We start from the raw sequence: 25,482 nt of genomic DNA on the forward strand, positions 1-25,482 counted from the left end.
TTTGGCCACCGAAGAGTGAGATGGGCTGCTAGCTATAGGCTCCTCGGGAGTGAAATGTTATGCACAGGTGCAGGCTGAGCAGCACTGATGTTGGTTATGGAGAAGGCATGCTGGCACTCCTGATCTCTGTTAGAAATGACGACGGGGAGGGCTTGACTTCCTTCAGATTGCCTACAAAATCTAATGGTTTCCATACAGAAATTTCAAAGGCACAGCTTTAGCACAGTGTATAAGTAGATAAACTTTAAGCATATGTAAATTTGTCTTTCAAGCATGGAATCTTCCAGGGAAAAAAAATACAAGAAGAGAAGAAATACAACGTTGTTGTTTAAAAATTTTAAAGAAGTTAAACACAATCAGCACAGTTTTAGGCAATGCACTGTACAATCAGGTTCGAGTACATGGCAGGACAGGGCATTCTGGTGATAAAAGATGTCCCTGGGAAAAAATCCCTCAGTAATATGCTTTCTGATTTTATTTTAAGAGTCTGTTGGGGGGAGTGAGCGAGACATTCACCGTAGCACACGGCTGCACGTTACACTCGGAGGATGACAAACATACTTCATCTGTACTGCAAAATAACTTTACATGTAAACTTAAAAATCATATATTGTACACAGCTCTAAAATTCAGAAATATCCCTGCTTCCCTAATAATGTAAACAGTAAAATCTGGGGTAAATTTTTAGAGGGATAATCTCTAACAAAATACTGCCATTTAAGCAGTTCAATGTAAGCATTTGAACTTCAAATTCCCATTGAGAGAAGAATGGAGTTTCTATCCGTGCGCACATCTCTTGCAGGTGAGAGACACAGCTACTATTGCCCAAAACTATGTGCTTCTGCAGGTAAGCTTTTTTCCACTTGTAACATTATTAGTTCCTATATTGCAAGAATATAAAACAAATGAAAACTTCAGGTAACAAAGTGAAATAAGCAAGGTTTTCCCTTAATGTAAGTTTACTGTAACAGAAACGTACACACAGCATGAATTACACACCAGTTCTTTGTGCAGTAGGAGACATCAGCTCCCGGTGCCTGAGAGCCTGGACTTCCCCATGCGATGTGCTGAAGAAATAGGAGAGAGGGGAAAAAAAACAACAACAAAAAAAACCCAACTGCAAGAAGGTGATGGGAAGAGCCTCCGGCACCACGGGCTCACGGCTGCAGCGCTGTCTGTAAGGAGTGCCAGTGTGCACGGTGTAAGTGTAACATTCGCAGAAAGGTTTTTATTATTATCATCACCGCCATGAATACTGTCACGTATCTTTTAGTTCAAAAAATAAACTGATCCACAGTTTACAGTTTGCTATCAATATTGTAGATTTAACATGCATTTAACTCTCCCCACCCCCACCCCACGCCTCTTTGCTCAGTTGCTCCGTTTCAGCTGGTAGCGTCAGAGTGGGACTGTCGCAGCGCACTCTGAGGAAGCTGTTCTATTTATTTAATTTAATGGTTTTATTTTTAAGTTTGTTTTTTTTTTTTGCACACACAAAAGAGTCAGAAATAGCTAGAACTATGCTGGGAATATCAGGCAGCTGTTAAAGCGAGTATTCCACCCCACTTCAGTCATCTTTGCCAGCAGATGTAAACAAAGGGGTTGCTTTCTGCAAGATGAGCGCTTCTCTGAGTTCCTTTTTCCCTACCCTCGTAGTCACTGCTGCTGTCCCCAGGTCTCGTGTCTGCCCGCTGTGACACAAGGGGTTACGTCAAGATGTTGGCAATAAAGTCCAAGAAGCGCTTTGAATACTGTTCAGGATTAACAGTTGAAATTTCTGCACCGGCCTAAGCAGAGGATGGAGAGGGAAGAGGAAAGAAGGAAGAAGCGGTGTTAGGTGGATCCTTGGTCACCAATGGCACCATGATGGCTCAATTTGTGGTCTCAGAACCAGACAGCACACTGCTATCAACCCTCCAGCAGAACATGGAGGGCACCTCTTTAGTCTTCAGACGGATACAGGGACGCTGGGCACACAGCACCATAACCCTACAGCGTCCGCCTCCCAGTTCTGAATGGCATTCTTTATTTTCCTCATTCTTCTTTCCTATCATTGTTTCATTCTGCTATACAGTTTCCACTGCTCACACCTAAGCACGCTACTCACAGATTCTGGTCTCCTGAACAGCAAAGTCTTCCTGTAGAGAAGACTGAATTACTGCAGTAGCATCCGAAGTGTCCCTGCTTGGCTAATGCACACTGCTATCTGAATGCTAACCTGCTCTGGAATACATAGGAACAAGACATCTTTTCCAGCATTTAAACCTGGACTCCTTGAAGGAGATGCACAACTGCTATTTCAGAGAGCTCACAATTTTACTGGATGTTTTCAGGGCCTTAATCACAGTTATATTTTCCTCATTTTACAAAAGGATGCATGCAAGCAATTACAGAGCCACCTTCAGTGTCGGGTGGCTGAGGATGTAGGCAGTGAAAGAAAACAAAATGCTTGCATAAAGATCATATTCTGTAGTAACTTCTAATCACAGTCAGCTTTCCTAATCATAGTTGTTATTTACAACATATATTTGTCCATTAAAGCATGTTTTTTTTACATTCATTCCAAATCACCAGCTAATGATTGCACATGGTCTGCATCGACTTCAACTGCTTTGAGAACAGACAGAGTAGTGAGCACACTGTTCTGCACGCCTGGCCAGGGCTCACTGCTAGGCATTCCTACACTAATGTAGGACAAAGCCCTAGAAGGGCAGTGTCTCACTGGTCTTCAAAATGGGTAACAAAAATGTGTGCAGCTGAACAGGAAGCTTTAGGACATAACATACAGAAGTTATTCTGTACTGTTTTATCACATATGAAACTAGGAAAAAAACATTTACTTCTCCTTTCCACAGATCTCTTGAACTGTGTTCTGTCAGCACACTAAACAAGAACAATGCAGAAGTATAAACTGTATCGGAGGAAAAAGACAGACACTTACCCCATGCTTTACTGTTTTAGCAGCATGTGCAGCTTTCTTTTTTGCATCATAATGAGTAAGAATGTCAATAATGGCCATAAAGTATACTTCCTTCCTGGGTGCACCTGCAAAAGGCAAGTACATGAAAGTTAGAATGACATTTCAATCGTGACTTCTCCTTCCAGAAAAGGAGACTTCTTTAGGATCACTCAACAGCTCAGGGAGGTTAATGTCAGTCAGAATTACAGTCCTGTAAAGACCACAGGCTCAAGATATTCCTAACTGAAAATTCAAGTGCACTCATACATAAAGTGAAACCCCATGAACAACTGTAAAATAAACAACCAGCATGCAGAAATAGGAATTATTTGCTCACTTAATGTGGATTACAAGTTCCTTTATAGTTATAGAAACAAACAAGGAAAAACTACATTTTATATGAGAGGCAGTGCTTCTGAGTCAGCACAAGTGTATTTTATTTATGAACTACATATTTATCAGTCAATGCTGATGAAACAAACGTTTCTGTCTTGAACAGCCACTGAGAACTGTGATGTATAAATAGCTAATTCAGCACCTGAGCTGACTGTGCAGCAGGCATGCTATCTGACTGCATCCCCACACATCACTACATCTGAGAAACATGTTCAGTAATAAAGCTGTGCATCATAGATATCTTTTGCTTTTTGCTGTACCAAATATCCCCTCCTAGAAAGCAAATTTATATCGTGCAATGTAACTTTCCCTTAATATTGCTGTGAAGATGTCTGGATTCCAGTGTAAGAACCAACACGTGAATGTTTATTACTACTTACTTTCATGGGATTTTATTCCATAAACATCAATAGCTGGATCAAATTCCCCAGGAGCCAAAGGCAGCGAGCTGTTCAGTGTATTTCCTGGGCTGTCTGGAGGAGTTCCAATAGGGTGTGTCCCATCGCTTTCACCTTCATCTTCTCCATCATTCTCTTCACACTCTACTTCTTCCTGTTCAGCTCTTTCAACATCATGAATCCCAACTAGCAAGCTGTAGTCCATGAGTTTTAGTTGAGCAAGGAACTAGAAAGTGATAAAAAGCGATTTATCAGTACCGCAGAAAAATGTAAGCTCATAAACTTTCAAAGATGAGATGTTACAAAGATATCGTCAGTTGAGAAAAATGGGCACTTCTAAGAAAGAGCAAAGTGGAGGACTAAGTGATAAAGCTAGCAATGAGAGACTTTTAATTGTTAAGATGCGGTAACAGCACACAGGTCACTTGCAACTTAAACTAACAGCCCTAGGAGACTGTAGCTGTGTTCCAGTTAGAGCTGTTCTGACAACTACACCAGCACATGGGGTGCAGCGCACTGCTGCCATGGTCTGCCCCTTCACTTCCTTCCCAGCCTTATTACAGAATTATGCAGAAGTGCTTAAACATCCTTGAAATGGACGTGTGGTGAAGTTTTATGTCATGAAGAAAAGAAATAATGCCGTACTCTCTTCAGAGTTCAAATCACATAAACAGAACTTGTATGTGAATGAAAGGACATTTCTGAGTGAAGGCTCAAGATGTTTGAAGTTCGAAGTTCGAAGAAAGCTGGAAAATGAATATATTTGCTGTGTAGACAAAGTGTTATTTCAATTGATGGGAACAGTGTAAGGAAGGAAGGAAAGAAGAAGACAGAAATAAGAAATGCACAAGAGAAAGAAGAAGGGATAAAGAGTTCAAGGAGTGAAGCTGCATAGGAGGAACCTCTGCTTACGACACATACAGAGGGAGCCTAAAAAAACAAATTGTTTAAGGTTTTAGAAACACTAATAGGCTATAAAATGCAAGTTAGAGCAGACCAGAGGGGATTTTGGTCAGACTTTGGAGTAGCAGTATGGATCAATGAGATGAGTATAAAAACATCAGGAAATAAAAAACAAGTTCATCAAAATCCTGATTCTGAGACAAGAGCAATAATAGCTAACATGACTCTGAATTCAAGCAATAGAAGTACATTATGAAAAGTGAGATTGAGAAGAGGCTTAATACCATTTCAGTATAATAAAGAAAAAGATTGTTCACAAGACTGGAAGAGATCTACAAGACTGGGAGAGATGATATACAATGATACACAAAAACAGATGAGATTGGCAAAAGGTAATGGAGTGGAAAGTGGAGGAGTGGAAGGACTCCAGACACATCATTAGGTATTTGCTAAATATCAAGAGAGAAGAGAAAAATCTACCAATAATGATAAAATATTGCAAGAAAGAGAACAGACCCTTGGGAAGAAGAGTGAACTGCAAATTAGAAGAACAAAGGTTTTGTGAAAGCACAAAGAAAAGATCATCTGATCTAAAGTGGAAAAGATATCCTTATGTGGTTGGTCTCAGGACAGCTTCAGGGGAATGAGGAGGCAGGAAAATGAGGCATGAACAAAAAGAGGAAAATCATGGACAAGAGACCATCAGAACAGCAGCAACAGATAGTACTATAATAGCAATAAATATTATTATAATATGCTTCTTTGAATAAAAGAAAGGGATGCAAGTCAATTATAAGAAAAACACAGTATAACAACAAAAAAAAATTAGTGACTAAGAAAAATGGATACAAACTCATATACTTCAGAATTCTATTTCATAGTATAAGTACTGTTTCATGAGATAATTATACACAAAGTGCTGTGCGTTTCTCTGCATTGTAGTAAAATCTTTATCCAACACTGGGTAAAATAATCATACTATTAGTTAGCTAGCAAGGGCAGAAGAACCAGTAAAAGCTAAACAAGGCTGAAGAACAGCTTGACTTTATTGAAATCAGGTGTCAGACCACTTTGTGCTAGTGGTCTTTGTATATTTAACAACACTGTATAAATTTCAAAATCATAAAACATAGCCTCTCAAGATATTATCTGGAATCTGCCCTTGTATTTACAATCCAGTAAATGATGTAAAAGATAGTACACAATCCACCTTCTGCAGCAGTAAAGTATCTTCTATATTTGTTGCACGTGTTTAAGATCTTGTCTGCAGTGTACTTAAAGTAAAAGCTTTAGTCAGCGACTGCAGCACATTAAAGAGCACAAAAACTTAGTTCAAATAAACCTATCTCTAGAGCTGTGACATACAGTTTTCTAAAATGATGTTCCAAATATAAAAGAAGTATATATCGATATTTCAAAAAATACTTTTGTTTTCATAATTATCATCACCATTAATTTCTCATTATTATGCCAATGGGAAATTACATTTCTTCAAAAGAAACTACTGCAAATTCTATGTCTGCAGTATTTTGTACATCTGTTGAGCTTTTGAACAACACTCAGATACAGATCTGAAAAACTAAACAAGTCAGTTCACCTAGCCATCCTAACATAAATAGCTGAAGGTCTCATTATGTCACAGAGCAATCTGCTATCAGGTCTCTTCCAACAGGGGAAATGGATTTTAGGCTTTAAGAACAGGGCTTGCAAAATATTGTGCTTAGTTACAGTATTCTGAATTACAGAAACTGAAGGCAAGTTATATGAATTAGACAGCCTAAAATTAAGTTTTCTTTATTTGCTGGCAGGCTAAATCAATCATAATAAATATGACATTACATTTGCATATTAACTTGTTCTAGTAGGTATAGACTATACTAAGCCATTACAAATTTGTAAGACCTATGCTAATGAATCCACATGGTGCATACAAATTTCTGAAGGACACCACTATTATGATGCTAAGGATAATCTAAAACTAGATTACTAATATGAAACAAATAGGGCATGCACAGCTGTGAGAAGGGGAAGCTAAGTTATTTAATACAGACTATAGTCCACATATAACTCCAGCTAACGTCAAGCAGTCCTGTGCACCTCCACCTGCAAAACAGCCAGCAATACTCACCTCTCTCTCGGGGGGATTTGGAAGGACTATGCTCGTAAAGTGGTTATGCACTAAGTAGTACCATCATTTTAACATCACATCATCAAGGCAGGGACAAAGCATGGCAGCCAGCTATGGCATCAAGCCATTTATCACATCAGCAAAAGCAGTGATCAACTCCTGAAAGTTTAAATTATGTTTCATTTAAAACAGTCAGCGCTTATAGATCACAAGTTTTCATTTATGAATTACAGGTATGCTTTCCTGAGCTATTTGCAGTTTGCCATACATTTTAACAATATAGAACTGAACAGGTGCACTCTTACCTCAACGTCCTTTTTGAGTTTCTCAAGGAACATCTTTTTGTTATTTTCATCAATATGAATCTTTTGGCCATCGTTAATAAAATCGTTGTCTTTAAATGTTGGCAGCTCTTTGGCCTAAAATAAACAAAAATTGCTGTAAGAGTCAGAATGTAAACAGAAGTGCAGTTGATGGTTGAGAACGAGTCTAGAGCAAAAGCTTCTCCAACCCCACCAGGAGCTAAACCCTCAAACCTCCCAAAATGCAGAAGGCTCTCCAAGGCCCAAAAGAGGGCATTAGTGAGCTGTCACAGCTGAAAGCCCCACACAACATCTGTAGTGTGAGCAATTTTACTTCTGCTGCATGCAGCTGCTCACAACTGCAAGCAGGAATCCTCTTCCTTAGCTTATCCATATTGTGAGTAGCCTAGAAAGTATACACTCACTGGGAATGCAGTAAATTTAACTAAGACAAAATATCAAACTCAATACTTCATTTGCATCTAACCTTCAAGTCCACACTTCTTCCAAGATGTCATTTGTCAAAGTGACAGTAAGTGAAGTTGAGACACAATCTATACCTCATAACGAAGTGCGATTACATCAGACCTTATAGATCAAGTCAGACTGGATTACACTTTACACAGCTACTGTAAATGTTTTTAAGTGCCTAATACCAAATAATTGTTTATAAAATATCAAGTGAACATGAATTATGCAATGCTGCTTAGAAGTGGTGAATGCCAGAGAAGACTGCTGCCTTTTAAATACATAATTAAATATTCTTGATATTGGAGCATTAGTTGATTATCTGCGTCTTTAACTCTCCCACGAAGTGATTTGCAACAGCATTAAGGAAAGCCAGAAACTCTCACGTGACTACTGCAGGAGCCACTGGTTTCAGTAGTAAGACCCTCAAATGGACTGTTTTCAGAGGGCAACCACTGAAAGCTTGCTTTAAAGGAATACCCAAACAAGAAAACAAATGATAAATTAGTTCCTTCAGGGTATTTGGCCAAGCGACCCAGAAGTAATCATAGATTCTGCAATCAGAGCCTTGAAAAATTTTGTCCATTCAGCCTTTCTCCCTTAGCCTTTCATAAACATTAGGGAAGAAAAGGCTTTGTTTACAGAGAAATGTTGCAGAACACCTGAGTGTTAATCCCCATTTGCAAGTCCTCCCACCAGGAATGAAAAGCAGCTAACATCAGCCCACTGAAATATTCTCCATGAGTGTAAGCAGTAAGCATGTAACTTGACCAAAGATACTACTACTTATTAGTTTTTTTTTTCCTTCTACAATACAGTAAGAAAAAGATCTCAGAAATACTTTTTCCTTCTCTGAAACACAAATACTGGAAAGCACAGCATAAAAATACAAGTGTGATAGCAGACCCTGCAATGCCTTTATGTGCCTTCCCAATGGGCAGAAGCTTTTCCTGCTGTTGGGCTGTGCACAGAAGTGGCCAAAACGCTCAGCTCCCCAACTCTTCAGATTTATTTTCTTGGGCTTGGAATTTAGGAATTACTCCAGATTCCACAGTGCTCCATTTGTTTACAGAAGTAACTGTTATCACCTAATTACTGCCCCAAACATTGAGTCTTGAATCCACTTTAAATTCATTGCATCCCAATAGTAAAGAACCTTGGAAAAAACTAAGATCGAAGCCTGTCCGCTCTGAACCACTACCACACTGCACCTGGAACATTACAATGCATTAAAATACCCTCTAGTGTTGCTCCAGAGGCTTTCTACATGTTTCAAGCTTAAAATGAAAGGAAAGCCCTGCCTCAGGGCACTGCTTCCTCAGGTGAGCAGTTCTGAGGCGCTTCCCTTACAGGTGCTGCAGATGCTTTCCAAAGCCAGTGGTGATTTGCTTACTGCTGTACAACAGCGTCTGTTTTCTTTCTGACCTATTCAACAAGAGGTTTAAGATGAGCAGGACCAGGGGGAGTTTCAGATAAGCATTCTGGACCAGCAGCTGCAGGGACTGTCAGATGCAGACAGCCCCGCAGACAAGGGCTGGTTCTGCAGGGGTGGGCTGGGGATGCGGGGACGCTGCCAAGACTAGAGATGGAATCTGATGCGTGGGAGGTTCAAGAATGGAGAGATTTGGATGAATTCACTGAGGCTGAAACACTGATGAAAAGAATGCAGAAACCACGCTCCCTTCACTGCTAGCACCAAAGTCACTAAAAACCCCTCATCTTGGGTTATATTTGCGCCCAGCTGTCCCAGTTTTAGATGACACTAGGTAGAAGTTAAAGCAAAACATGCCCATCAACACTGAAAAAAACCTGTATCAATGCTGTATAAGATCAGGGGAGGCAAGGCAAAGGATGTGCCTGTGGCTCAAACACAATGTGTGGGTCCACGGGCAGGCCCTGCTAGGCTGGGCAGTGACTACTTTCAATTAAACTGAGCTAGCAATGCTGAGGCTCCCCAGGCCTCAACACCATGTAGGTTTTATCTGAGGGGCACGCTTCCTCACACAGATCCTACTACAGTGAAGGCTTGGCAAACAGAAGCATAAACTAAAGGCCAGTGCTGATACATGGAAACAAAAAGAGCAAGAAATAAAAGCATCAGGTACGATATAAGAAACGATCTAAAAAAGCTCATGGTTGCTCTCACCACACTACCTGAGTGATGCCCTCAGCCTACATTCTTTCTTTTACCTCTTTCCAGACAAAGCTTTCTTTTTTTTTTCCCCTTATGTGCTAGTCTGTATCACTCTCCATATTTACTTGAAGCTGAACAGCCCTAGGATACTGCTGTAATCCCAAATTTTATTAATGACAGTCAGCACTAGTAGCAATTCTAGCATCTCTTTTACTGAAATTAATGGCTTAGAATTTATTTGAGGATTTATGAATTACAACCTACGACATATACGACTAGGAGGGGCTCCAGTAGTTGTTTAACATCCATAATGTATTTGTTCAAACTGAAAAATTGAAATATGAACATTTTATATTGACGCACTGAAATAAATACGAAGCAAACCATGTTGGGGCAGCCTGAAACACTATCTGAATGAAAAAATGGAGACTCTGCTTTAATGAAATAATTGATACGATTAATTTTTAATGAAGTCTCAAATATTTCCAATGAAGCAAAATCCTTGTTGGAAAAAGATTCTCCCAGAATGTAATTCATTATAATGAACATATTACTATCATTAAAGAACTAAATATTTTAAGAGCTGCACAGGAGATGAACATCTAACTACTTCCACTAAATTAATAATAGATTTTCTTTCTGAACCACTTCCATCATTTTTAATCTCCTACTTAAAGATGCAAGAAAGGCACAATAGTTTTACAAATATGAAGGATCTGTTTACTAGAAAAGCATGCTTACACACTTGAGGTTCACATTCTAAAGCCATGGTTATAGACAACTTTAATTATAGGCAGGTTTTACTGTCTTTGAAAAGGCTGAAGAGCAATGCAGTGGGTTTTTTAAGACTATCAAGACAGGACACACAAATCAAGATTCAAAAGACTAAAGTTACTGTGAACAATCAGAGGTGAAATTAATTTCTATATGAATATGGATACAGTTTTTGCAGATTTCTTACACATCTCAATCCAGCATCCTTGTTTCCTAGTATGTTAAAATGAAGATTAGTAATTTTTTTCCAAAGTGATTTTTTGCATCATGATCTAGTATAACTACCATGGCTAGTATTAATGCTGGCATTTTGGAAAAAGCTTGATAAAGAAGCTGTAGGATGGTTAAGTTTGAGAATAATTCCTGGACTGAAGAAAGGGAAAAAAGCCCACAAAACAAACTTCACAACCTGACAGAAACTTCTCACCCGGCAAAGGCAAAGAGTAGGTCGCGGGAGAAACACTGCACAGAAATCTTGTTTGCTGGGAACTAGTCACCAGCCACCTTACTCCCACAGCTGCTGATTACTGGCAAAACCAGGCTGGCAGTTCATACATTTTGAAAATGGTGCAGAATATCTGCCAAGAATTAAGTTCCACATTCTAAGCTTCTCAGTGATTGGTTTGCATTCACTTTTTTTTTTTTTCCTGTTTTTGTAATTAAATAAGCTTGGTTAACTGTAACTCTTGTGCTTACCAGCATACACAGAAGGCAGCATTTTTTAAGATAAGGATATTATGCTATATTTAGTTTGCAATAATTTAGGTGGTTTTGATCTGAGTCAAAATTTGGAGTCACAACATCCACAAGAAGAAAGAATAACTAGAATCTCCTTTGGAAGTCTGGAGAAGGCTGCTCCTCTCCACTGGTTGTGGAAGCCAAGTTCAAGCCTCTCCTGCACAACTTGCCTTGTCCTGGGCAGGCATTTCTGAACAAACAAGGTCCTACTGCAGCGTTTGGCATGATGGGATTGTAAACAGCAATGAGAATAAAGGTGCAACATCAAAAATGGGGATTGAGAGAGAACGCTGAAATGTGAATCTACTTTAGAAGGTACAAGAGGGATTTTTGTAAGACAGAAGATTGTGCATCCAGTGTAAATGGATTAGGAATTCAAGTGCATACAAAAGTAGTAGCTAAAATCTTGGAAATTATCAGGAAAATGCATCTAGAATTATCCCTATAGTGAATATTTTCCTTCTGCAAAATGAACACGAAACGTAAAATGCAAGACAAAGATTCCCTTTCAGAAAAAAATAACTTTTAACACAGAGAATGCAGACTTTTATACAAAACAAAACCAAAAACCCACTACCAGCCAACAAACAGGAAAACAGCGATTGGTGTCATATGAAGGCTAAATGCTGCAATTGGAATCTATCCTGATATTTATTGTTATTTTTGCAATGTATGGCAGTGTGATGATCTGAAAGTTATGACCTCTGCATACGTCAACTTGAGATTTATTTCACAGAGAAACAGAAGTTATGCTTCATGCCTGTTGTGTGAGACTGGTAAACAAGCAGACTGTAGTCATTAAAATAAATAAGTAAAAAATGCATTTTAAAGAAGCAGGAAAAAATCCTAAGTTTTGGGGATGATCTGCCTTGAATCAAATTTTACCTACTTCAAGACTGTAAACTTGTTGCTATGGTCCTGTATTTACTGTAATTTTTTATGTATTTATGCTTATTTATGAAAAAAAGCACATACCACAGAGGCAGTAATACAACCCATTTTGCATTAATTGAAAGACATAATTAACAATCTATGAAATTCTACAAGAAAGATGAAATATGGTAGGTTTCCCATCACTTAGGTTTTATTATTCTTCTTGAAATTTCTGAGTTGTTCACCCACTAGCAACATCCTAAAGTTCTTTATAACTACAAGTACTCTCAGCTGGAACTGCTAATTTGATGTCATACTGAAAGTACAGCGTAACTATGAGCAGACAGACCACCAGGGGAGTTCTGCATTATCCTTGTTTCACTTAAGAGGGCAAAATTGTCCAAGGAATGAATAGAAAATGCCCACTATTAATTTCTTTTTTTAAAGACAGAACTAAAGAGTAAAAAAAATAAAGGAGCAGCTGTCAGAACTTGACAACTGTTGAAACATACTGTTATATTGTAAATTCAAGACATCTGTAAGTGCATGTTATGATATTTGTTGCCAAGAAAGTGATGACTTTATTATTAAAAATATCACTTATAATGCAAATGAGAAGAATTGTGTGTTAAGGTGAAATCTAAAGGATGGAGCTTGTCTCCACACTGATTTATCATAAAATATTGAAATGACAGTTTTGGAGCTTATCATCAATATGTTAGGATATTAAACAGTTGAAAACAGTCAAATGGAAGATAAACTGAGAACATAACAAATTAACATTCTTAAGAGCCATCCAGCCAGTTTCTCTTCCTAAAATCTTAAACTTGAATACCCGTTCTACACTAGAAAACTAAAATAGAAAAATTCTTTTTTTCTGATTTCTTATTTCATGGTCCAATAAATCTTTTCAGCACAATTGACTGGTTCTTATTTACTAACTAAGTAACAAAAGAGTATTTTGATAGGAAAACGTTTCATGAACATCACCATTATATCCAAGTTTGCCATTTCAGAGTAAGTTATTTAAAATTTGCAACCTTAATTAGAAAGTGACCAAAAGATCCACTCTGCTGTTTTCTGGACTCCTCAGCTGTAAAGGAAGCCAACATACTACGCTTGACATTCTGAAAACCATTTGATTACTTGAATACTGGCATTTGAAATTAAACATGAATTACTTAAGAGCTCATTAAAACCTACAATACGGCCAGACATTTTTAGCCTTAAATTTTAGCACCAAAAGATTACCGTCTTTTATTACTTTTCCTTTTTTTATATGTGAATAGCAATGGATATCTCTACAGTAACTAATTAATTAATATTGCTGTCAATTGGGATTCTATTATTACTAATATCATTGAAGGGGGATATTAATAAATTGATGATTTAATTTGCTCCTAGCTAAAAGTTAGCTAGTAAGTTACAACACCAGACAGATATCTGAGATTTTTTTTTCTTTTCTTTTAGGTATTCAAAATTTTTTTTCAAACTGATTAGATTTCAAGACAATTCTCAAGGTCCCCAGTCCAGTGACACACATGCATAAATACATCTCATGAAAGCAGGTATTTAGCACTGTTTATATCACTTCAGAAACCAAACCTTCCTTGTCTGTTCATACACAAGCACAGTTAAGTTTAAAAAAGGTTCTTGAGAATATGTTAAGTAGTTTATGCAAGGAAATTAATTCCTATTGCAGGACAGATTCAGATCACAATGATCTGAACCTAGAGTTCCAAATACATACAATGAAGACACTTGCTCGTGTATTCTTCTGACTGTTTCCAGACCAAAACACAGATTCCAAAATGTATTCAGAAAGCACGTGATAAGCAACATGTTATTTCTCCCTTGCTTAAAATGATCTGCCAGATTCTTAGAGTTTGAACAATATTGCTCCCTCTATGAGGTTAGTAGTCTACCTGTCTGCCCAATTCATTCTCCTGCTTGGAAATGTTTGCTCTGAGTGGCAGCTTGTCACCTCTTTGCTGAATTACGAGTAGTAAGAGTGTTCTAACAGCCAGAGACTGTCTGCTTACAACTCAATAGTCCTCATGTAGTTCTGTCTCCAAGAAATCAAATGCGTTAGAAAGGAATAAGATGTGTGAAACTTAGAACACCAGAAGGAGAATTTGGGGAAACAATTTTTTATATAGCTTTCATATAAACATGCAAAACGAAAGGGAAGGCTCCAGACATACAGAAGTTCACAGGAACTTTGTCATTGGCCTTGCTGAAGTTAAAATTTCATATTTTATATGTGGAGAATAATTTCTCTGTATAGTTACACAGCTGTGTTTCAAATAGCTACAGTCAACTTCAATAGCAATTTTGCCATGGACTTGCAAGGGAATGGAATTTAGTGACTCTTTCAGGTTCTCACTAGTTATATAGTAATTAGATGTATAGTTACTAATTGTATATCATCAGTGTATTGTGATTTATCTATTTATGGTTTTGAGACATATTCATAACTCTCCTAAAAAAAATATAAGCACCAAATATCTGCACAGTATCATCTCGTATAGAATGAAATAAGTAATGCTGATAAAATTTACATTATTATTCCAAGCATTAATATTGTAATCTGAAGCAGCCACATCCAAGTAATTTGCCCTCCTCATTTATATCAGATAATTTTAGCACTACCAGCAGGGGCTTTCAATGACACTAGGTGTCAACTGTAAGAAACTTGAAGAGTTAGTATCTTTGTTTTAAAAACAGTAGAGTTGTGCTACTAAACAAGACCAAAAACAGACCACAAGAAAAGAACGAAGACCATTCAAGAAATGATCTTAACAGCCCAAAACAGACAAAGAGAGCTAATGCAGATTACTGCAACAGCAGTTGACATTTGTGACATCTTAGTTGCATAACGCTGGAAGAATTTTAAGTGTTTCGCCACGCATTAAGAGGAAGTGGAAAAACTCAGCACACAGAGTTGTTTTTTTTGCAGCTAGAAATGCATCACTGACAGCTATTGCACGCCCCTTACTCCTTACTGCAGTTGTGCGATTCATAGAAGAGTTAAAGAGGCTGGTATGGTATGACCAATGCTCAGGATAAAAACAAGTGATTGGAATGGAATTTAGGGACAAAACAAAATGAAGTCTTTTAAGCAAAAAACTGAATGATCTTATGCAACAGCATAATTCAGAAGAATTATGGAAAACTCAGGAAAACTAGCATCAAAAGCTCCTAGACTGCTCAAAAATTTGGAAATCTAAGAAGTCTTACAGAATGGAGACTACGTCTGACTTTCAATTATCTGCAGAATCTTTAGACAAAACTCAATGCCGCTGCATTTCACTGGAACCACAAAGAACATTTTGAGAATGTTCAACTTTCCAAATGAACTCAAGATGCAGTTGGAGAAAAACAAAGCGACCGACATCGTTTTAGTGCAAAGCTCCAGCTATGGAATTTGGAGGAGACTCGCTCTCATTACAGCTACGTGTGTCCATGTCTATCAGGTGATGGCTTGTTTGAACCTTTATATAACCAGTGGTTCTCACAATTCAAGGCTTGACTCATGTTTACATTTACAATAGGAGTAGTGCCATGTCACATAGTTCCATAAATCTATGTTCATAAATCTTTACATTAAAGAGCAAGAAAAAGAAGATGAAGAAGCAGGAAGAGAATGAAGTTCCTGATGTTTCCCTACCACAGGGCAGGCCCTGAAGAAACTAAGAAGAGAAGAGTAAAAAGGAAAAGGAGGAGGCAGACAAGTGGCTCACTTACCTCTGAAATTTCAACACCATTGCAAACCAACAGTCAAAGGTCTGCAGTAAATACAGGAAAGATAAAGGACGGAATAAGGTAGAACTCAAGAGGGAGAATATGACAGAAAACAAAGAAAAGGGGCAGAACAGCACTAAATTTGCTTGTCCTGACACTAGCTAGCAGTTTAGATAACTGAAAAGTAAACAGAAATGCACCATACCTTTTCTTTGTCACTGGCTTCTCGAGCCACAGTAGAGCCCTGAAACAGAAAAAATGGATCTAAAAATGTGCATATGTCAGAAACTAATTTGAAAACTTTATGATAACAGGTCAAAAAGTGGATGAACTGCATCCTTCTGAAATTAAGAAGGTGACACAGGAGGTAGAATGTCTTAAACTTCTGCCATCGCTTGAAGAAGATGCATTGTATGAGAAGAAAGATGGATTAAATCTTCAAATGCTTTATATCTATTGCATCTATGACTGATGGGGGTTTCTTCCTTGTGTCTCACTCTAATTCCGAGACAACCCTGAAGTTCGGTTGGCTTGGCAGGCTTCTGATCTTTTTGTGCCAACTTAGATTTATAGTTGTGGGAGAACCTACTCTACAAAACTTGGGCATACGTAATACACATTTAAAAAAGATGTCACACAATATAAGTACATACAAATAATAAAAAAAAAAAGATCACAAAGTACAAACAAGAACAGTGTACCTCACAGCAACATGAAGTCAAAAGAAGAGATGAAATCAACAGTGGATTCACCAGATTTACAGTGTTTGCCAATGGTAACTTAGGTATTTTAAGATACTTGTTTTAATGATTGAAACTAATACATAATATGGTGCATTCTGAATAAGTTGGAGGTGACCAATATCTGTATACTTCTTTGCAAATTTCTTGGAGCAGGACCACACCTTTAAGTACCCAGAGTTTATCAGGCAATAGCACTGCAAGAAATAGTAGCTACAGGTATGCCTTCATAATACAATAATGTGATAAGCATTGGATATTGAAAGATTGGTGCATCAACTCTCTCTTGCTGGAAGGCTAAAGAAGTACTTGAGTGGATGCGCACTACTTAAAAGAATGTGAGGATTCACAACCACATGTTTTTATATCATGTTTTGTTCTGTTTGCAGAGAAAGAACAGGGAGAAAAGATAAATGGACAGCAACCCTTCAGTATTATGTATAGCCCAGCAAGCAAAGATTTAATTTCATTATATCTTTAGCCGATAAAGAACTCCAACAAAAGCCTCTGATATTTTAGTTTACTGATTTCTTTATACTGTATTCTGTGCTCTCCCTACCTCCAGGATGATTGGGTCTAGACAAAGATCACCAGAAAACCAAATGAGGAAAAAAGAGAATTTGAAATAGTAAAAATCACGGAGGCTGTGAAATTTAACACTGAAATGATCTTAAGAAAAAGCCTCAGTGGACAGCAAAATACCTTTGAAATCCTACACAGATCTGCAGTGGAGACTTTTGTCTAAGCTGGTGTCAGAAATACCTACAAAAAAGGAGTCTGAACCTATAACTGCAGATGTTGTATCAATGAAATTAAGAAAAAACTATAATATTTGCAGTATCATTATAAATATGCTGGGAGGGGCTCATTTTCAAGAATAATATGACATTGATGCTGAATTTAAATTGCAAGGGAAGATTAAGGCAATTCTGCCTAGCTGGACAAACTGAACAGTGCACAGAAGCATTCACAGAGGTACGAAGCAGCAAGTGCAGTGCTGTTCAGACCACTGATAAGAATGTACTATATGCCATTTGATTTTTGCTGTTGTGCTTTTATCCTATTTTTTAATGCATGTGGTCATTATGATGTTCTGAAATACATATAGTTCTCTCAAAGTTTTGTACGTTACTCATTACCCATTCAAGTATGAGATTAATCACTCATATCTTATCAGCACTTTTGGGGAAAATCCTCCAAAAAAGGCAGCGCATGATTGAATAGTTGCTTTCTGCCCCTCCAATAGTCACATCATGCATCAACTGAGTTATTTCAAATGAAAAACAGCTTCAATCTGAGAGGGTAAATTCAAAGAAGAGCAAAAACAAAATTAAAAACATCTTACTTCTGAAAGCTCTGGCAAATACTAAAATCCATTAAGTTAACAGTCAGGAAATCGGTTCTTACAGATCAGGTTCAGTCAACTATGTAACCGGTTTCTAAGTGAATACGAAGAAATGGTTGCTGCAACATGTAGCATTACAAACCTCTTAATATAGAACTAAATAAATATCTTAAAATAAGTATGCAGATGCACGTAGTGATTCAACACAGAAATTAAATGCATTAGGGAGAAGTAGGTTTCTAAGGGAGACTTTATGGAGGAAATAAAAACAATCCCTTATGTAGAAAGACTATGAATGTATTTCAGGCTTTTATTTTAAGTGCTGTATATTAAATATCAGCAAAATTACATTTTGGAACAAAGCTAAAATACACCTTTATGACAACAAACAAAAGAAATTGTGCATTTTAAGAGCAATTCTCTTCTTATCAAAACTATTTTCAAATTTCAGAAGGAAATATGAAGCTTCTGTAGAAGTGATGTACTTTGCAGTAGCATTTTGTTGGTTGAAATAATGACAGCATGTAGCCATTTTATACAAGTCCCCTGCACAGTCAGCTGCGGCTCTCCATAATGTCAGAACTGCCTACAGTAAGCAGAATTCTTATTTTACTTGTGTGAAGTGTTTCACCCTTAGCCATTAGTTATATATAACAAACATTTTTGGTTAAATCACTGCATTTAAAACGTGCACAATGTGTAGCTTCTATAAAATCACTCTTCAGCTTTTCAAGGCTTAGATGCAGAAGTACATCCGCTATTTACGGTAATTACATTCATTAAATTCATTAAAATTTCGAGCAATCTTCAATCATCAGCAGAATCTAGCATTTATGTTAAACATTTTCAGCTACTTTGTCAGTTATTTCATCTGCAGTTATTCCTCACCTTTAAATCGTATTTTCTATAAACAGATAAACGATGGCTGAACACATTTCTTGTAACGATCATATATATTTCAACTCCATCGACAGTGAGCCGGTACATGCCCAAAAACTGGGGAAGAAGTGTATTCCCATGACACTCCACAATAAACTGCAGGAGCAAAAGGAAAAACAAGAATGAGGATGGATGTATAAATACGAATTTACACATTTTAAAAGATGAAACAAGCAGAAACAACACAGCTATTTATTTGGCTGGAGACAAACCTCTGAAAAATCACACCAAAAACGAGCCCTTCAGCAGGAGGCTATCCTACCTTTAGGTCAGTGCTTAAAAAATAGAACTGAACTGCTTAACTTGTAACTCCTACAGACGTGTCACAGGAAGAGCTGGCTCTGTGTGACAGATCAGTCTCCTTTTGTGGTCCAAAAGTGCACTTCATGTGTATTTGGTACTGGCATCAAAAAAACAGAAATTGTTTTTCAAACGTCACACCACTGTATTTTATACTCTGTCATCCCTTATTTAATCTGTCTCTCCATTCTCAATGCAATGACCACTTATGGTGCTGTCACCAGCAACACGTATTATTAACTACCACCAACTGTCTACTGGCATTTTGCTGCTTAGAGCTGAGCAGACACGTACAAGGATCTTTTTCTAATTTAAGAATAATTTCATTTCCTTATGGATGCCATATTCCATTACAAACACACTATCAAGCTTGGAAAGTCTTCCCAACTGCACCAGAAGCCTGACTTAATTTTTATTTTTTTAAATGTAAATCATCTGCCTTTTAGATAGCAGGTCAAAGTACTACTGAGTGACCACCAGAGGAAATGGAAACGTAAGTACAGACTGCATTGAAGATGAGAAGTACTGAATGAATATTTATTCTTACAATAAAAATGTCCATGTTGCATTAATACTAAAACCAACTTGAATAGATTCACCTTGATTTTGTGGAAAGGAAAAGTTCAGCCACAATGACGTAGAAGAGAAAAGCCATCAACAGCTTTCCTTTCTCTGTCATTATCAAGTAGCAGGCAGACCAACTTGAAGAAAATTTTAAAATTCAAGGCCTCAGTAGGGAACAGCTTTTAAATTCTTATTGAATACTGAAACCTGTTTCTTTTGTGCCAAAGCAACCTGGTTATTAGAATACATCATGCCAAAATACAGGAGACTTGGGAACAAGGTGAAAGAATAAGCCATAAGAATTGTTTGACAAAGGTACTTAGTGTATGACGACAAATAATACAACCAAAACTCTTAGAGCTCTGAAGATTTTGTGTAGTTTTAAGGAATTTCTTTCAAAAATTTTACAATGGAATCTGCACAGACCAATACAGATTTTCCTTTTTTAAATGAAAAGATCAAAAACAGATTTTAAGAAAGGTTTAAGCACCCTGAAAACAACGACCAACAAAGCTGGGAACTATTGGCTGCGAATAGAATAAAATGTCAGCTGACAACTCTGACACACCAGCTCTTCAAGCTTTAACAGTTCAGGTTGTAACAACTTTTCTGTCTGCCCAACAGCTTTATTGGAGGTTACAACCCACACACAAGCCACAGATGCTCTAGTCTAGCATTGTAAGCTCTAACCCCAAACGCAAAGCAACCTGATCGCCACGAAGGCAACTTCAGTACTGAAGAGCACATGAAGATTATCACTCGGCATCTGAGAAACAGTTCTGTTTTTAATAGATACTGAAGTAGAGTTGTTGAATTAAAGGCTTTCTGGCCACAGGACTGTGTACCAGATACACAGCTCACTTTGACCACCAGTAATTTTTTCCTAAAGATCATTGAGAGAAATCGCAACCCTTAATGTTAAGGTTAGAGAAAACATATTTAAAACAGTAATCCCTGTTATTCAGGCTTCACTGCTTACACTGTTATAAACATCAAACATTTAGCATATATTTTAAAGGCTGATGTTTTTCCCATGCTTTAGAAGGCAGTATGGGTTGTTCAAGTAATAGTGTTCATTTCCCTCTAGACAATGATGATAAAACAAACCTAGCTTCCAAGAAGACTTTAATGTCACAGAACTTCAAGGCATTCAATTATTTAAAAATCCCATCAATTCCTAATCTTACAGCTCTTACCTATGGAATCTGAATTCCCATGCAGTAAAACGGACGCTGTTACCTAACTTTTCCAGATAGGGAACTGAGATGCAGAAGAACTAGGGAGTTTGTGCCATGTGACAGAACAGACCTGGGCATCTCAAGGACCAGGCTAATCCCTGCCTTCCCAGTCACCTTTCCACCAGATGCTAGGGCACAGTCTTGACACTTAAATGATCTCTTCAATGCTAGGTAGTGCTAACTCTTCAGATTTTAACCTTGCTGGTGCTCTGTCTCCATCTGCAAAACAGCAAGGCCCTTAACAAAGAATATGGGCAACGCACACCTGTAACAGCATAAAATAAATCCTTAGGTTAGCAGCATACAGCCACCTTCCAAACTTTTCTTTAATATGAGCCATGGAAAAGGAACTACTGTGAATAGCTTAAGTCCTGTTTGTAAGTTGTCATTAGCCACTTGCCAACAGTGTTGTTTCATTTTAATATTTTGCTAACAAGTCTTCTGAAAAGTCCATGTTACTAGAATGGACCACAAGACGTGATCTGCTAGTATTTGCACCTCATCTGAAAAGAAGGACTTGGCTGTATTTTTGCAGACTGCTAGGAGACCTTCACAAAGAAAATCACATCTGCAGCCATTTACTCCCACTCACAGATGACTGTGTAGACTTTGTGCCACTGCAAGCTAAAGAAAAGCCCATTAAATGATTTTAGTGTTTTCCATGACAGCATGACTGGTGGAGTGGCAAAAGAATGAGAGAGGAGTGCTGCTTCCTTTCAGAATCTGCAAGGTTGGTCTAGAGCTTCCTACATTTGAAACTATAAGTCCCCCACATCTGCATCACAGAGGAGGCAAAAGGGGTCATCTATTTGGGTGGGAGCCCAGCAGGACTTGCACTGCTGACTGTGGTTGGCAGATTTTCAATTTGCCCATCTTGATGTAAATGAAGTAGCAATTTAGTCACCTCAAGGTGCTTTTTAGGAATGATTTCCTGAAGTTTCCCACTCACAGCTGGAATAAAAGTGAGCCTAGAAAATAAGCTGGTACATGCTTAACAGGACTGCTAAATTTCAGTGGAAGAAAAGACCTTCAGTCCTTTATGTTAATTCTTTCTAAAAAGAATGTTAAAATAATTCTATCAAGCAGCCTTGCTAAGTAGATCTGTAACACTTAGCTAATACATTTACAAGTCTTTATACACAGTAACAAAATCCATTTATAAAGAGTACTAAAATAAACACCCTATCATTTTTTCTTATTAATTCATACAATTTTCATTTCTCTGCACAGCATGAGGACAATATTACCATTAACAAAATAAAGTATTGTCAGCATGTTGACACATTCTATCAGCTGTGCAGCATACAGTTTTCAAATACCTAATTTTCTGAGCTCTCCTGAATCCCATACTTAAAGCTGAAAATAGTAAGAAATTCTTTATGACCATACATTTTCATTATTCTTTGTATAAACATGGCCTCAAAATTCCTTAATAAGAACAGAACTTACACTGTCTCACTTTATGCAAAAAATATGACTCTTAGCTGCTGCTTTTTGGTAATGTTTGTAAGCTGTCAGGATGACTAACGATAACACAGTGCATACAAATGTACTGGTAAATACCCTCCGTCATTTCTAGCTAGTTTTGAGAAATACAGGGTAAAATTCCCCTGGTTTTGCATTTTTCTTTTCTCCTATAAGATAATCTGTGGAATGTGTCTAACATCAATGAAGACAAGTTCCCCCAAATATAACATAATCTGAACATGATCACTAGATGTGATTATCTGGGCTGATTATCTGCTACCAGGAATATTATTCTTGATAACGCTATGATTAGATGAGTGACTGGGCTTGCTGCATCTTCTGAAAGTGCCCTGAACATCATCAGTGGGAAAATTTTATATATACAGGCCTTATTAGAGTTCCTGTAGCCAAATTCATTTGGTCATTTTGCGTAGCTAAATATTTACCCAATGAAACCTCTCAATGTTCAGTGAAGTTTTACAGTATTTTACAGTGACAATTCCAGTCCATGTCGGTCTGTCCCATTTTCACAGGTTGAATTCCATCTAATACCCGTGTTAAACAATTGTTTATCTTGATTCACACCAGGATCCAGCAGAAGGGCTTTCCCCAGCTCTACTTCTTAGCAAATCTCCCGTAAATCTTATTTCTTACCACACTAGGACATGTAGAGAGTCAGGGTCACAGTTACATGCAATTATCCCTTCCTGAGTGTTTTCATTTCAATAACAGAATATGATACTGCCTTGTTCTGCCTCTTCACTTATTCTTCCCCTTCTTTTTGTAGTACACTCGGAGTAACTCAGGAAGAAACAGGGAGCAAAAAGAAAACCCTAGCCACTGACAACCCAAACATTGACACGGATGGAAGATGACACAAACTTAAAGCTCTGCTTTAGCAAGGCACTGGCTTAATATTAGCTTACCTCAGTGCAAATTCCCAAACACTTTGTCCCTACCTGCTTTTCTGGGATAGTCTTCAGCCTATGTGGTTGTCATCTTGCAGTAATGATTTTCCATCTACTTATGATTACCACCTACCTCCCACTGAATAACCTTGTGCTATTCTTCAGCTTCTGACCATGCTCTCTTGGTACTTCTATTGTCTGTTTTTTTCCTTACCCTTTTATTCCTGCTCCTTTCACATTTTTTCCCTCAGCAGAAGCTAAGGTCATGTTTTTGCTGCTTTTGTTTTCTCCTTTATGATTCTCTTTTTCCTTTTTAGCTTGTTTCATCCTTCCTTCTCATCCAGTTCAGAGCACTCCTGTTTCCTTGCTGCAGAAAATGGGCAGTTTCTCCCCTTTACCAGCGTGCCGCATCTGCTATTCACCACTTCTGACAGTTGCCATAGAGACAGGCAGGCAGTGAAACGGGTACCAGTTTTGCATTTATTACCTGTGTAAGGAAGAGGATGTGCAGTCGGCAGCCCCCTACAGAATCCTGCAGTATACCTACACTTGTGATTAGATTTATACTTGAAAGCTTGTATACTTATAGCTCCCTCTTGTTCACTTGCCTTGGGATGTCTTCCCAATTTCTTTTTCCTTACAAAAGCACTTACATCACCTGGATGTCAGTACCAAGGAAAAAAATACTTTTGAAGTCCATTTTAATAGAAAGGTGTGCAAAAAGTGCTGTTTTTAGAATAAACTCAAGTTACTTCAAAATATCCATCCTGTCTTTCATCTGTTCTCAGAGGGCACAGGATTGTAACTGTTAACATTGATTTACACCAATTCCTCTTTAAAACAAGTTTAGCTCTCTAAGAAGGACAACTTGTCTTGTTCAGTTCAGAAATTAGAACATCTCACAGAATTGTATTCAACTGGCACTGATTTTTGTCCCTGGAAATATTCATAGATTTTAAAATATTTACATGAGCATATTCTGTCCTCTATGTAAATTACTCCATATATTTTTTGCACAGGGCAATGTATCCCAAGGACACATATTACCATAGCTTGAATGTATACTGAAATTCAAATTTTTAAGAAGCTACAAGGTATCCCTGTTCCCTACAGATAGAATGAAATCCTGGTAATGCACTTATCTCAAAAGATTTAACTGAGACCTCTTTTAACAGTGTCAAAGATGCAGTTTCCCGATTCGTGTTGGGATCTGAATATAGGTTTTAACTAAAACAGCAGTAGGTCTGGAGGCATTTCAAGTGAGTATTACTTTTTGTTCCCAAGTACTACTTAAATATTTAACATTAATATGCCTGATTAACTTACAAGATTTTAAGTTCTTGTACTACTCCTGAAAGTAGGTAGGGACAATACAACAATGACTTTTCCAGCATTTCAGACTGGTCCTTTTGAGCATATTACAATGCTTCCAGCATATCAGACAAGTAAATGATGTTCAGCTGAATGGTTCCTGAAGAACAGCTACAAGAGTCCTGATAATAACTGGTAGAATATAAGTGCTAGAAGCAGCTCAAATCAAACGTGTCTAAAAGCAGTATCTCATGCTGCATATCAAAAATGCTATAGTAGTAGAAACTGACTAGCATGGAATCTTACAGCAGAACTTCATGTGTCACACATGCCTGCATTTTACCATAGTGCATAGAAAGGTTCTTGTCCAGGCTATTTAGTTTTCAAACCCAGATAGAAAGCTGGGCGTGGACTTTATATGCAGTCTTATAAAAGACCATATTTTTGCTAACTAGTCTTCTGAAAAAAAAAAAAAAAAAAAAAAAAAAAAGGCTTTGCATCTTTAAGCATGGAGGAAGGCTTTATTCCCTGCTTGTTTAGATCAGAAATGGTATGCTCAGTTGTTTAGTTTTTCCCCTGGAAAAAAAATATATTAAAAAAAAAACTTTTCCCACACAATATTACAAGAGAGCAGCTCTACCTAGGAAGCAGGAAGCTAATAACTCAGCCAAACAGACTTAATTTATTTTCACTCACCCATCTGCTTCCTGAAAATGCCTCGGTTTCCCTAAGCTGTGGAATCAGGATCATATGATGTTATACAAGGGTTGATCTGAAAGTAATGCCTCCAGTTTTATGATGATGACCCACAACACCACAATGTTGATTATACTGGCAGTAGAGGTAGAGCCTT

General features: G+C 37.6%; 1 protein-coding gene across 2 annotated transcripts in view; it reads right to left on the reverse strand.

The window, feature by feature from the left end:
• Positions 1-1,458: 1,458 nt before the first annotated feature.
• PIP4K2A (phosphatidylinositol-5-phosphate 4-kinase type 2 alpha) overlaps positions 1,459-25,482 on the reverse strand; it is a 97,595-nt gene continuing 73,571 nt past the window's right edge. The window contains exons 5-10 of one of the 2 annotated variants that reach the window (XM_065731406.1): positions 18,791-18,937; positions 16,023-16,061; positions 7,090-7,203; positions 3,736-3,979; positions 2,942-3,045; positions 1,459-1,787 (exon numbers count right to left, since the gene is read on the reverse strand). In XM_065731406.1, the coding sequence (XP_065587478.1) occupies positions 1,707-1,787; positions 2,942-3,045; positions 3,736-3,979; positions 7,090-7,203; positions 16,023-16,061; positions 18,791-18,937 (729 nt within the window). In that variant the 3' untranslated portion in view covers positions 1,459-1,706. The remainder of the gene's footprint in view (positions 1,788-2,941; positions 3,046-3,735; positions 3,980-7,089; positions 7,204-16,022; positions 16,062-18,790; positions 18,938-25,482) is intronic. The other variant, XM_065731407.1, reaches the window with a different exon arrangement.

The sequence above is a fragment of the Cyrtonyx montezumae genome, unplaced genomic scaffold (genome assembly GCF_038088225.1).
Source record: "Cyrtonyx montezumae isolate F1298 unplaced genomic scaffold, pur_monq_1.0 scaffold_14, whole genome shotgun sequence".
NCBI lineage: Eukaryota > Metazoa > Chordata > Aves > Galliformes > Odontophoridae > Cyrtonyx > Cyrtonyx montezumae.